This window comes from Antechinus flavipes, chromosome 6 (genome assembly GCF_016432865.1).
Source record: "Antechinus flavipes isolate AdamAnt ecotype Samford, QLD, Australia chromosome 6, AdamAnt_v2, whole genome shotgun sequence".
Lineage (NCBI taxonomy): Eukaryota > Metazoa > Chordata > Mammalia > Dasyuromorphia > Dasyuridae > Antechinus > Antechinus flavipes.
In genome coordinates, this window is record NC_067403.1 from 225385488 (window position 1) to 225401044 (window position 15557).

The window sequence follows — 15557 nt, forward strand, 5'->3', positions numbered from 1 at the left end:
CATTCCATTTTACAGATGAAGAAATTGAAGCAAACAAAATGAGGCTGGATTTGAACTCAAATTTTCCTGAATTCAGGTTTAGCACTCTATCCACTGAGCCACATAGCTTCCCTGTACTAATTATAACTGAGCTAATTTTTACAATTTTTATTGCTTTTCACACATGGCTGGTTAGTTCCTGAGGCAAGATTTGAACTCAGCTTTTCCTGATGCCATGGCCAATAATGTTACCTACGACATCACCTAACTGACTGTCTTTGTATATGTCCTGGAATTTTACCTCTGCAATTGATCTGCCCCAGACATAAAAACCATCTTCATGTTCGTGACCGCTGAGGTAAGCAAAGACTCTTTTTGTGTTGGGCTGAAGATACAGGCTGGTTTGTTTAGTAGACACTGGAGAATTGCATTTGGTCTCATGACTTTGGACCTCAGTAAGGCGTGCCTAGTGAGAGAAGAGCATCAGGGACATCACATTAATGAGTTTAGCTCGGGGAAGGTTGAAGATTCTGGGAAAAATCAAGAAGGGGATTGGGGACATTAGGCAACAAATCAAAGAGAATAATTGATATGTGTTTACTTTATCATTAATAATATAGGCACTAAATCTAATTGAATGAACTAATCTGGCTCAAAAATAACTATAGTACTAATAATAATCATAGCTAGCATTTTGTAACATTTTATGGAAGGTCATCAAAGCCCTTTATAAATACTGTCTCATATGATCCTCACAACTACCATGGGAGGTAGGTATTATTATTATTATTTCTATTTTACAGATAAGAAATTAAGACAGATAGAACTTAATGGACGATTTGCCTAGGGTAAAAAGCTAATAAATATCTGAGGAAGGATTTGAATACAGCTCTTCCTAGTTCTAAATTGAGCACATTATCCAGTATATGTAGTTACATAAACATACATAGACTTACATATATATATTACTATATATACATGTTATATATATACATATATATGAGAGAGAGAAAGGAAAGAGAGAAAATAGATTAAGAAAGAGAAAGAAGAGAGGAAATAGAGACACAAAGAGACTACCTACTAGTTCTAGGCCATCGCCTGCCATTAATTCACATAGAAGTGCATATTCATTGCATTAAGAGGAATCACAGAGCTTTTCCCCGTTAGTTCTATTTTTTTCTTTCACAATATGACTAATACAGAAATATGTTTAAAATTTGTATACATATAAAACCAATATCAGATCGCTGTCTTGGAGAGGAGGGAGACAAAAGAAGAAGGGAGTAAAAATTTTGGAATTCAGAATCTTAGAAAATGTAATACCAAAATCTATCTTTACATATAATTAGAAAAATAAAATATTTTAATATGGAAAAATATAGAAAACACTAATAAAAATGCACAGAAGAAGAAAAAAGAGGAGTCACAGAAGATATGAAAAAAGATAAGTTTTCTAAACATGTGCACTCTATCCTCTGAATAGATGCTTTCTATGTTGTTTCTGGATATGTTTATGTACAGTTTTATATGGGCATAGCTGTAAGTTCATGTGTGTTTTAAACAGTCACAAACTTATTTCTATTCTCTTAAAAGCCTCTTAAGGAGCTTCATGATTCAGGATCTAGGTCTTCATTTGCTGAATTTCAGACACCCAACTATATACAAACACACCTTTCTGGACTGGTCACAGACAGAGCTAAAACTCATTTTTAAGTTCACAATAATTCAATGATATGCACTCATCTTCTGGCCAGTACTTCAGCCTATTTGGTCGTATGAGAAATCCTATTTCTGAGATATCATATTTCCCCACGAACCTTGGCTTTTACTTCTCTGTACATTTTCCAATTTTGAGAAATCTTCCCTCAGGGAGACAGCACATTTGGGTGAAAACTTCTCCAAAACCTTGGAGGGGAGGATTGGAAATGTGGCGTTTTCCCAGGTCCCCATCACCAATCATCTCACTAAAGCTGACCTTTCTCTTCCCTTCTCTTTATGAACAGCAATGCTGACTGATTAACCATATGGATCGAAACCACTTTCTGAATTTCATTCTTCTGAATGTCTCCATTGCAATTAGTTTTTCACTCTTTGCTCTTTTCACATATTGAGACAGACCCTCAGGAGTGATGAGCAATGAAGCCATAAGACTCATCTTTCGGGTACTCAGCGTAATTGCCTATGTACATATCCACTGGGCCTTTTTCTCCACTTTGCTAAGGTCATAATTCATGGTCCCCATTCAAACAAAACACACTTCAGTTGGAGTTGTCCATCCATTTAGCTCCCCTTCAAATGCCAACTTTATAACCACTCTTAACTGGCCAGACATGGAGGAGAGAGCAAAGATGCATTTTTCTCAGTTCTACCTTTGGATGTTGGTAGGATCCAGGCTGAGTTCTGACATACCTTCGCACTTATAATGTACTTCAGTAATTTCCTCTCCTCCTGAGAGGGCTCCATCCAGTTACCTTTGAGTACTGTGCGCCTACCAGGGCAAATAGGGTAAATTCCATTTCCAGGATTACTCTCAAAGACTCTTCGTCCTATCGGGAAAATTTGGAAATTCTAAGTTTTCAAGTAAGTACAGGCTTTTCTATTTTACATAATCCATGCTTTTTATTTGTGCTTTGCTTAGACTAACTCCCCCTAAATAACCACCACTAATATTTCTATCGGTCTTTAAAGTTTAGAAAGTGCTCTCAAATATGGTTTCATTTGAATCCTGGTGATAACCATAAAAGATAAGGGCTATTATTATTGTTATTTTTCCCATTTTATAGATGAGGAGACTGAGACTCAGGGATAGAAAAGTAACTTGATGAGGAGACTACATCAAGAATCTGGAATTTGCATCAATAGGTGAAGTCCAAGAAAGATTTATTCCCATCTATAATGTGCACGTAGTCAAGACATTGCTCAAATAAGTGGTTTGTCCATAGTCGCTCTGTTATTAAGTCCTGGAGGAAGTATTTGAATCTAAAAAGTATTTTCTGACTCCAAATTCAGCACTCTACTATTCAAAGCTGTCTTTTTAATACAACAAAAAATTTGGGGTGGCACAAGGATCCATTGCTTTCTACAGTTGCTCACTGATTCATTCATCACATGCAAATAAAAGAGAAAATCAAGAAAAACTCTAGCTTAAAAGTAGTGGCTCCTGAACTAGGCTAGAACTGAACTAGATAGAATTATCTTTGCTACTTGGGTATGATTTCCTCAAGTGGTGGGAATGTATTAGATCAGATAAGACATTTATTAAACATTTACCATGTGCTAGACCCTGCACCTATTCTATTTATATTTCCAGTACACAGCATTGTGCTTTGCATGTACTGAGTGCTTAATAAGTGCTTTTTCATTCATTCATTTGTTCATTTATTAAGATAAAGTAGAGGTTGAGATACCTGGCTCCTTCCTAATCAACAAATTGATTATTGTTCCTTTCTTAGAGAACATACCATGACAGAATTTATAGTGGAAGGATGCTAGAAATCAAATATGTGAAGGCAGGAAAAACATGGTATTTTTTTTTCTTTTTTTGTTAAAGCTTTTTATTTTCAAAACATATGCATGGATAATTTTTCAACATTGACCCCCATAAGACTTTGCGTTCCAAATTTTCCCTTCCTTCCCCCCAGTCCCTTCCCTAGACAGCAATCCAATATATGCTAAACATATTAAAATATATGTTAAATAATATATTTCTATTTATACAATTATCCAACATAGTATTTTTCAAGCCACAGTAGCTGATCTAGTTTAGTCACAAAAAGGGGAGTTAAGCTGAAAGTTTGATGGCAATCTTGAAGAGAAGGTCTTTTAGTTATCCATAAACAGACGTCTTTGGGCAATAACACTGTGTCTTTCTCAAGCCTAATGTCCATGGCCCAGTTCCACTGTGATTTACTCAGAGAGAATTCACTGGTGACCTATATTGCCACGACCACCTCCATTAGACTGGGAAGATTTGTTTTGTTCTTCTGTCATAATAAGCCTTTCTCGCAATTAGCTTCCTGGCCTGAGGTTTAAGCATTTCTAAAATAATATTAACTCAAGAGATAGAAGTCTTTTTGCTTCTATCTAATCACACCCCGGGAGCATGATTAGCTCCTGACACGTTTTCTGTGCCCTTTGTTCTTAAAGAAGCTGAAAAGATGGAACACCCTATGATATTGGATGCTAAGAAACAGTTTAGCCAGGATTTAAGACATGGAAATTTCTGCATTGAAAAAAAGGGGGCACATCCAACAAAGGAGCTATAAGAAGAGATAAATAAAATATTACACGTGCATATTAAAATGTCTTCTTTCTCCATTTTACAAACATTTATAGGGATTTGCTTTGTTCCTTTAAAAAAGTATTCAATCAAAGAAATTAGGCTTTTGAGAATTTTTTGTAAATCTTAAGGTGAAGTTTATTCTCAGTTGTCTAGGGTTACTGTCATGTATGAAATAGACTCGATGGGTAAAGTTTCTTAGAGATGGATGATAATAATAGGAATAACTACAATTTATAGTAGTTTAGTGTTTGCAAGGCATTTTATATATGTAATCTTAAGTGAGGCAGCCAGTGGTACAGGGACAGTGTTCTGGATTTGAAATCAAAAAATCCTTGAGTTCAAATTCAGCCTCAGACTCATACTAGAAATTGCCTTAATTTATTCCTCTATAAAATGGGGATAATAGGATCTAATTTCCAGGATTGTTGGAATAAAATGAAGCAATATTTGTAAGGCATTCTGTAAACTTTAAAGTACTGAATTACTTAGTTATTTACATCGTTATTAGACTGTGATGATGGGGGTGGTGGTAAGAATGCCTACAACAACCATGTGAGGTAAGTAACATCAGAGGTTTTTTTTCATCTCTTTTTACAGTTGAAGAAATTGAGACTTGGAAAGGTTAAGTAATACAGGCAAGATCACAAAGTGTCAGCGATTATATTTGAATCCAAGTTTTCCTGACACCAAATTCAGCCATTTATACACTATCTGAGGGGTCTGTGACTGTATTTCGGCACAAATCCCTTTGGCAATCAGTAAAGCAGTCATTACTTTTCTCAGAATAGTTTTTGTTGCCAATTTAATTAAAGGAAATGCAAAACTTTAGTTAGAGATTAGTGAAAAGAGATTTTCTGCCATCCAAGTTCATGGACCCCGTGAAATATTTCCATGAAACCCCAAGTTAAGAATCTTTGAACTAGATTATAATTTGCTTGGATTCAATCCAGTGATTTCACACACCATGTACACCTGGTACAGCAACTTCCTCCACCAAAACAGGTGAGCAACAGCTCTGTAACATCTGGTCTTGGAGAGTTTCCTGGGATACTAAGAGTTTAAGTTACTTACTCAGGATCACTCATCCTGACTCCAAAGTTGACTTTTCATGACTAAAATGTGAGAATTTTACTGAAAAGTTTTTGTAGTACAAGGCGGTGAGTAGAGTGATTGGGAAGACTCTCCTGTGTTCCCATCGGGATGAGATTAACCTGCTGATTTAATATAAGGGGGAACTATGGAATCTGTAGAAGAGCTGATACTATAAGTTTTGGAATTCTGCTCTGAGACTTTGATTTGTGAGTGAATGAGGAAGTGTATGTTGATCTAACCCAAACTCTCCAGAGGATGCATCCCAAGCCATCCATCCATCCATCCATGCATCCATCATGCTAACATCCACCAGAAGATGGACAACCTCTCTCTCTGTGTGTCTCTCTTTCTGACTGTCTTCTGTCTCTCTCATCTCTGTCTCTGTCTTTCTGTCTCTCTGTTTCTGTCTCTGTCTCTGTGTGACTATTCCTCTGTATCTCTGCCTCTGTCTATCTCTCTGTGTGTCTCTTTGTCTGTCTCTGTCTCTTACACACACACACACACACACACACACACACACACACACACACACACACACTTCTTTCTGGTGGAACAGTAATAAAAATAGTACTCCTGTCGTTTCCGGAGAGTACAATCCCATAAGGATGTCTCTACTGTACCATCCCTGGAACTTCACAAAAAGTCTCTCCACTGACCCACCAGTCTATCTCCATGAGAGTATAATCTACATGGGGTAAGAATGACCCGTCTTTTGTATTTATGTCCCCAGCTGCTACCTGGCATGTCATAGGTACTTAATACTATTCCCATCCCTTAATTCATCCCTCCATCTTCTCAAAGACATTTTCTTGACTTCCTAATAGTCTGTCTACATCACTATACAAAAGAATTCATTTAAAATCACGCTAAGATTACTGATGTAATTAAAACTCATCAGGAACTAAAGCGGAGCAGTGCAAGGTATGGAAAACAACAAAATAACCATCTCTGCTATCCCTTCTGGCTCATAAATTCATAACACATATGATCTATGATAACTTTTTAGGAAAATGAGATCTCCATGTGTACAACAAGCATTCATATATGATTGATAACTCTAGGGAGAAAAATATAGTTGATCCAATCAGCCAATGAGATATAGAAACAATGCTGTTGGTAAGAAGCTTTGAGGGAGAAGTCAGTGATAATTATAAATATTATATATATACATATGTGTGTATTTGTTTCATAATAAATATATTTTTACCCAACTAATCATAAATGAGTACTTATAAATTGATAGCAAGCAAATTGTTACTAGCATCTTTTCAACATAATGCCATTTTATTTATGATGCACTTTAGCCACTTACACAGCACATCACTCTAAAGATATATAGTTAATAACAGTAAGAGAGGGTTCTTTAAGTGGTTGAAGGTCACATACTGAATATATACACACTCAGGGACCTGCAAGCATTATCGGGTTTTGCCGACTTGCCCTTTGGAAATTGTCTCCCTAGAGTTCATGCTCAGCTATCAGAAACTCATAGGAGGAAGACAAAAACGGAGTTCATACCTGACAGAGACTGTACAAAAAAGCTCCATTTTGGGTAACAGTTTTTTTCAAAGATCTATAATTTGTGATCATCAGATTATTATGAAAATTTCTAAAACTGTTATGAAATACATCAATTCTATTTTTCTCATGGAGCCATCTCTCATATTCATATATGTTCTTTGTTGCTTCTATTAAATCTAATTTAAGTCCCTCCTTTGTTAAAAGTGCTGTCTTATGTCCTGGGGATACAGGTAAAGTGAAAAACATTTGCTGTTCTCATCTAGTCAACATTTATTAAGCACCTACTGTGTGCCAGGCACTATACTAAGCTGACAAGTAGCTTATATTTTACACAGAAAATACAAGAGTTCTATGGATAAATTAATACTATGTATTTTGGGGGAGGGAAAGAAAAGATGCTAGTAATTTGGGAATCAATGAAAGCTTTCTACACATTGTCATAAACTAAATAAAAATGTTAAAAAGAAGTTAATGAGAATAAAAGAATCCATCACTATTCCATAATCAGCTATGTGATGAACCTTTTCAAGCTCCTTTTTCCTAATCTGTGAAATTAAGTGGACGGATTAAAGGAGCCCAGAGGTGGCTTCTCATTCAAGTTCTACAATTGTCTCTTCCCTGACCAATGAGCTTTCAAAACTTACCAATTTTTTTTCATACACTGACTCCATAGCCAGAGTTTTCTTCACTGATCACACTGAATCCCCCCAAAGGGATTCTTTTTTCTTTGAAACCCATTAACTGTTTGATCTTTTCTATGTATTTATGGTATTCTAACCTAAAGTTATTTTTAAGCATGACTCATCCCTCTGGTCACTGGGGATAAGACATGATTTTTTCATGATTGTCATCTCTGGGATCTCATATAGGGGTTTCTACATTAGAGATTAGGAAACAGGGACCCAGGGATTACAAATGATCTGCCCAAAGTCTTGCAGATAGTAGCATCAAAGAAAGTATTTGAACTTAGGGTCTTTGAATCTAGAATCAATGTTTTAACTTGCTAGTTCTTTAATATAATCATTGACAGATTAGGAAAGTCTCTGAAGAAGGGAAGATTTTGCCCCCAAAATGCATGGGTCATAGAGAGGGAGAAAAGGAGTTTAGTTTGGGAGAAGCTGAATTTGTAACATGGGCAGGGTGTCTAATATTTACCTATTAAAATAAAATCAATATTTGAGAAATGTGTTATTAGCTGTGAGATTTATATTGCCTTTTATAAGTGTGTTTTGTCTGTAGTTTATTAGCTAACTATCTACAGAGAGTAAAACATCAATCTGCAAATTAAGGTCATATTCTGAATTCAACAGAACATATTCTGGTTTTTTAATACCAACCTTTTAACTGTCTCATTTTATGTTTCATGACTTCCAGATCAGCCAAAATTCTGTCCTTCTTTAGCCAATTCTTTCTCTGAAGTTTTTCTGATCTTTGCAGAGCTGTAATCATAGAAACCCAGGGTTTTTATCTTGAATCCTCTTATCAACAGCAATTTATCACACAAGCCAATAATTTGTAATGCCCCTGGAAGTCCATGAGATAGATCCAATTAGAGACAAGTAATTAAAAGGTGAGGGTCATCAAAAGAAACATCTTTGAAAGATGACAGAGCTTAAGGCATGTCCATGTGGAATCAAAGAGGGAGGAAAAAATAGAACCATTGCTTTATTACAAGGATTTAGCATATGCAAAGGCCATCTTTCATCTCCTACTCCCGAAATCTATTCGGTGGTGATGGAAGCCTAGGTTGGAATCATTTGTTTTTTAAACACCCACCTACTGCCTAAAGGGGGCAATTCTTAAAAATGAAGATGTGCAGACAGGTCTTCCTCATGGTGAATTAAACTCATTTGTTATTTTGTAATGTATACCATTATTCGTAGCCTTGTACATAGAGAATCTCTTTATCACTTAAATTAGACATTTTCCCAGACAAAACATTCTATCCCTGTAAGAAAAAAAAGGCACATCTGGGATATGAAGCCATCCATCCTCTTGCACATATGAATTGATAGACCCAACTACTCATCCTTTGCATAAATGTGGCACTAGATTGACATGGACATACATTTAATTCATTTTCCATAAAGTGGGAATTGATTCCCTTCCTCCCCCCTTTCTCTTACCATCCAGAGGTATAAATGGTTCCCCACATGAAACCCAAACTTCTATGGGATTTTTGAGAACGTGGGAGAGCAAAGAAGAGTTGAAAGAATGGAAACGGGCCGGCATCATGATTTGTGGAGGCAGCTTGCTATCTCCTTGGTTTGTTTTTTTATCTGAGAAAGATAAATTTATTTTAGTTTAAAATTAAGGGAATGGGTTTCTTAATTTTATGTTTTTCTCTTTTCCTTTAAAATTAAGAGATACCATTATTGGAGCTGAGCTTCTTTGTAGGAAGTTTGTACCAACAAAAAACATATTAGAAATTGTACATTGTACAATGTGGTAGATAAAAGAAGTCTCATTATAAACATTATTTACAGAAACACTGAAAACCTTGCAGGAAGCAAGCAAATGATATCTAACTCCCAGTAAGAATTTGCTATTCTCATTCAGGGGCAAAGCAAGATCTTTTGAGGTAGTTTTCTATGATTCATCTATAGCCTTAATGGTCAATGTCATTTCAGATATAATTGGTTTTATTCAATGATTGAATGGAAGAGTCTATATTTATTGCTTCTTTCATGATCCATTTTCATCAATAATGCTTACATTCTAGAATGTTTATATTTTCAATAGATAAGTCCATTAAATCAATCTCTCTCTCTCTCTCTCTCTCTCTCTCTCTCTCTCTCTCTCTCTCTCTTTGTGTTTATTCATTCATTCATCCATCTATCTATCCATCATTCATCTACCTATTCATTCAGAGATCCAACCAGCCATCCATTCATTTATTTATATAGGAGGCAATAAGTAGCCACAGAAGATCTTTGAGCTGAGACATGGCATGATGAGATGTAGTTATGTCAAATTTTAGTCTGAAAGATGAGCAACAAAGAGTGAATAAAAAGAGTCAAGACCTGTAGAGACTATTAAAACAATACATGGGAATAGTAATGAGATTCCATGTAAGATTGGTGGCAGTGAGGAGAAAGATTTGAGAAATGTTTCAGAATAAATAAATGAAATAATTGATTTGATTTGTGTGATTGATTATAAACAAAAATGATAAGCCAGTGGACAAGCATTTATTTAGAACCCGCTGTATGGCAAGCCGCTTAGAGAGACTTTACAAGATAGTGGAAGATAGAAGGGACTAACAGGCTATGGTCCAGGGGATCATAAAGAGTTGGATGAATGAACAACAAGGACAACAAATATACCAGGCAGAACGCTAAGTTCAGAGAATACAAAGACAGACAAAAGACAGTCCCCGTTACTGAGAAAGTCATATTCTAATGGTAGAGACAACATATTCAGGATTAATTGGAGGCAAGCAGCAGAGGAAAGGCAATCCTTCAGGCAAATTCAACAAAGGAAAGAAAAATCATTTAAATGTACTTATTGGCCATATAACTTTCAGCAAGTCACTTCCCCTGGAGAATCTCAGCTCCCTTCATTTAAGAGGTTGGAAGAAATGATTTCTAAGCTCTCTCTTGGCTCTTAAGTTCAATGACAATTGCTATGAAATTTAGAATTAAAGACATGAAGGAGGAAAGAGCCTTCTGGGTCATCAAATAAATTCCATCATTTTTGAATTGAGGAATTCTGAGACCCAGAGAGACTGATGAAGGCGTCTTGTTCAGACTGACACTGAGTTAAGTGACAGAGCCCAGAGCTAGAATACAAGTCTTCTGACTCATGTTTCAGGGTTAATTCAGCTCCACCATGGTGGACTTACCTTCTGCACTCTGAGTAGCCACTTCTTTGTTCTCCTCAGAAGAAGTATATTTTTTATCTTCTATGTCTCTATTTTTTAAAAATTCATTTATAGCCCACAAAATTAAATTATTTAGGTTAAGGATGGCTGTGCCATCATATGTGTAGAGTCTAGAAGCTGCTCTGTTCAGACCAAGCTGTAATGTGCATCCTGAAAGAAGCTGAAAAAAACATACTATAAGAAGAGGTATATATAATGTGTGTGTATATTTGTGCATATATATATATATATATGTGTGTGTGTGTGTGTGTGTGTGTGTGTGTGTGTGTGTGTATTCACATAGCCATACAATATACATACATATATATATTCATATAATCTATAGGGTCCAGCAACATTTGTCTAATCCTCCTGTGGCAATTCCTCCATCCATTTCATCCTCCAAACACACAGGAAATTTGAGCACATTTTCTAATCCTTGAATCGAGTGCTAAGAAATACCATTCCGTGCAGTTCTTCTAACGTGGCTTAGCATTTCTGTATTACTTCTCATGTACAAACTACTTAAAAATGAATGATTACTTAACCTTCATGACCAAGCTCTTGGGAAAGCTGATGATAAATGTCATCACCTCCATTTTACAAAGGAGAAGGGGCCAGGAGGGTTAAATTGTTTGCCTGGGGCCACAAAACCAGGCAGTGATAGAGCCTAGATGAAACCCTATGAGCTTCTAGCACCTCAGTTTTTGTTAGTTCACTGAGCACCAGCGTCTGCCCAATAAACATTATTTATGTTTAACCACAAAGAGAATTCCTTTACTGTCTTTTTATTTTTTTACACAAGCCAGAACCTCAAGTGCCTTGTTCTCTTCAGTTTGCCTCTGTATGTAAATATGAAATTATGGATCACACTTCTCACATCTCTTTGAGAGAACTCGATAACATCATATATTTAAAGTACATTATCAGCCCAAGGGGCTGCCTAACCCTAAGCCTCTGGATTCCCCTTCCCCAGGCTGTATCCTTGGAGTACTTCTCTATCATTGTACTGGGAAACTTATAGATGCTCATCTTTATCTTTTGGTCACAAAATTCCCATGAATTCTGGAACAGCCGCCATCCATGTGTGGAGAGGACATTCTCTATGGAAAGCCAACTGGCCTCTGATATGCTCCAAATGAGATCACACTTCGAAAAGTGTGAAGTGCTCCAAGGGATTAATTATTATGAAATCCAAAGGTGGCAAGTCTTAGTGTAAGATCCATGAGAGAGAATAAAAAATCAGCCATTATCTTCCAACAAAAATGCCTATAAAATCAATCTAATACCATGCTAATGACAAGTGAACTGTTTTGGTTTTTTTCGTTTCTACATGTTGTTGAAAACATAGGCTCCAGTTTTACTGAAATAGCTTTGTACATATTTGTGAAAGACAATTAAATATGGTTCCCAATTTTGAGAGGGAGTCTGGTTCTCCCTCCAAAAAAAGTCCCTGATGAGTACAGATGTACAGATATGCCTTTTAGTAAGGGGAAGGGACAGGCAGAAATGAATACTAAAATCTTACCTGAGAATTGTGCTTTACAGTTTATATAGTGCTTTTACATAGAAGAGTTTTTACTAGGAAAGTATCATGATTATTGGTGTGTTGATCTATTTCAAAAAAAATCTCCATGTGACAAATACATCAAATGAGTTATAATTATCACAAAGAGATATATAACAGGAAATGGAATGGGTGAGTCATATAATGAGAATGAGAAATAACAAATTATATTTATTTATATCTAAATAGTAGGTGCCCATTCATACTTATGTAATGATAGAAGAATCAGAGGAAATCCCCTCCCCCTAACAAAACTGAGTGGCTCTCTTGTAATAAAGATATAGGAAAACATGGATGAGAGTCACTCGGGGTAATTGGTAGAAATGGATGGGTTGTTACTTGCATTGACGGAAAAAATAACAACTAAGATCTCAGACTGATCCAAGTGCTTCACCATAGTTTCTTTTCCTTAGGGATGGAAATTAACTGATATTCCCTTTAAATGCACAATACAAATTAGAAAATGAATGAACAGGTTCTTCTACAGAGCATGTCTAGAATCCCCAACCTAATATTCCTCAGGGATTAAGTCTCCACCTATTCTTTAAAGCCTAATTCAGCCTAATTCATTTCCTCTATAAAATATCTTTGGGATCTTCATTTCAGTAGCAAATCCTCTCCCTCACCCCCAAATATTAAAAGAAACTTTTTTGAACTTTTCTACTTATTATTTTATTTTACAGAATATATTGTAGTATGTTATAGAAATCTCTAACTATATCTTATGCCCAATACTCTTTGAAGGCAACGGACCACATGTTATCTAAGTTTCATGTTTGTTTGTTTGTTTTAGTTCCAGGAATAGCAAGTGCTTAAAAATGTTGAATTAGTTAATTTTTTTAGAGGTTCACTTGTATTATCTGTTAGATCTATCATGAGAATATATGAGAGACTTAAAACTTGAAGGAGCTGTTGAGATCATATAATCTAATTATAAAGTTTTACATTTAAGGAAATGAGGTAAATTACTTGCTCAGACAGTAATTGACCTATCTAGGATTTTAATCCATATCCTCTGACTACAAATCCAGCATCCTTTCCAATGAACAAAGCAAACTACCTTTACTAAGCCATTTTTATTTAGTTATATATTTATAAGCATACATATGTGTATATATAAACTCACATTACTATCCATCTCTATCTTTCCAATATCTCTATTGAATTTTATAGCAATTGTACAAAAGTTGATATTTCAAAATATCCCTATATTATAGATCAAAAACTAAGGCTTAGGAAAGTTAAATAATTTGTCTGAGATCACAGAGCTGATGAATGTCAGAAGTGGTTTTTGAGTTTGGGTCTTCCAGGATCTAAGTCCCACAAATCATCTCCTAGAACTCAAATAAAAATGGGGGTAACTAATTAATACAACAGGATCTCTGTGGCCTGTATATTGGCTTAGTTTTAAAATGTTGTGTGATTTTATTTTATTATATTTTTGTTTATCTTCTTAAACATTTTCCAGTTTTGGCACCTCTGCCCCATAACACATTTCCCCCATCCCCCTATATTTTAAGGAAGGAAAGAAAATAGCAATTATATCATCTACTTGTAGGCTCTAGAGTTATTCAGAGCTTTTACTATCTAAGATCACAATATTGCAAGAAAAAAAAATTGAAATCAACAAGTCTGCGAGGGAATCTAGTATCTGAACAATAAAATCACTTACCACAGGGAAAGATTGAGCAATAATTAATTTGCCATTAGCGGATCTCGTTCCATTTTTATGCGCGATTATTTTCACCGGTGTCTGGCGCATGGTTGCCAAAATATCATGTGACAAAGATTGCATGTTGACCCTTCGTTGAAAAGATAACAGAAGTTCTTCATAATGCCTTAGACTGTTTTCATCTTCACAAGAGGATAAATCACTCTGTAAAACACCATAGAGCCTACTGATGACATTTTTATTGTCAAAAATTTCCTGAGACAAAATACTTGTTTTGGCATTGTGACCAAATTCTGTCTCCACAAAAGTACATAGATTTTTGACATCAATGTTTTGCGTTGGTTAGTTTATACTCATGTTTCTGCAGGAAAATTGAGTAAACTGCTGGCTAACTTAAAAAGCTGTATGGCTACTCCTGGCGTACTAATATCACCACAAATTATAGTCAGTGCTTTGGACACCTTGGACAGAGCTACATTATTATCCAGGTTCCAAAGGCAAATTTTCCAACTATAAAACACTTGCTAAAATGACAGTGCCATGGCCCATTGCAACTGGAATGGTCCTTAGACATGAATCAACCTGATCTCTTATTTAACAGAAGAAGAAACTCAGTTTTAGGGAGATGGAAAGTCCCTGAGTACAGTGTCCTCAAGGTCAGAAATCAAGAGTCTTTTGATTACCAGTCTAGTACTTTTCCCAAGTGATTCCCGAGTACACATGGTCTTAAATGTTAAATAGTAAGCCCAGGCTGAAGAGGTACCTACATTTCTCTCATTTAAAGATCTTGTCCCATATTGAGCCTCTAAAAAACATAAATGAATGAGTTCAAAATTCTTGAGCTTGCCTTAGTCTTCCAAATTCCAAATTGTGATGGTGCTGAATTCCAAGGGACCATAGGAAGTAATCTATTAAAAGCATAAGCTCTATGAGAATTGGGCTTATATCATCTCTCTCCCAGGTCTTTACACGGTGCTCTGTACCCAACAGATACTTGCTAAACGGTTAATGAATTGAATGACTTTTAAAAGTAACACACCTGAATGTTGCCAGGACTTTCTCTTCCTTTTAAAACTTATTTAAAATCCTATCATCTAGTGAAAACCAATCTTCTAATAACATAAGGGAAATTTTGTATTGTGATCTTCTCAAAGAAATCTTAGTGAGACTATAATGAGAAGAGATATGTCTTTTCTTGTCCCGACATGTTTTCAAAAAACAAAACATCATAATAATGTTTTTTAAATTTTTACTTTTATTGTTTAATCATTTCCATTTTCCATGGAAACTCTTTGGGACCTCCTTTGGGGTGTTCCTGGCAGAAATACTGGAGTACTTTGCCATTTCCTTCTCCAGCTCATTTTACAGATGGAGAAACTGGGATAAATGGATATACTTGACTTGCCCAGGGACACAAAGCAAATAAGTGACTAAGGCTGGTTCTCCTGACTCTTGGGATAAAAGCTCTATTCCCTGTGCCCCAAAAATATTTATTAGTGGACATATAGTATAACTATGAGAGTACAGGCTAAATGTTGCCAGTCTCATCCTTGTTCCTCCAGTCTTGAAGTAAAATTCTAAG

General features: G+C 35.7%; 1 protein-coding gene across 1 annotated transcript in view; it reads right to left on the reverse strand.

Annotated features, from left to right (window-relative positions):
* The window catches only part of LOC127541529 (doublecortin domain-containing protein 1-like), a 183806-nt gene that overhangs the window by 24668 nt on the left and 143581 nt on the right, over positions 1–15557 (reverse strand). The window contains exons 8-14 of the mRNA XM_051966760.1: positions 14743–14817; positions 13976–14179; positions 10719–10917; positions 9001–9153; positions 8212–8313; positions 2389–2525; positions 281–445 (exon numbers count right to left, since the gene is read on the reverse strand). Coding sequence (XP_051822720.1) covers positions 281–445; positions 2389–2525; positions 8212–8313; positions 9001–9153; positions 10719–10917; positions 13976–14179; positions 14743–14817 — 1035 coding nt within the window. The remainder of the gene's footprint in view (positions 1–280; positions 446–2388; positions 2526–8211; positions 8314–9000; positions 9154–10718; positions 10918–13975; positions 14180–14742; positions 14818–15557) is intronic.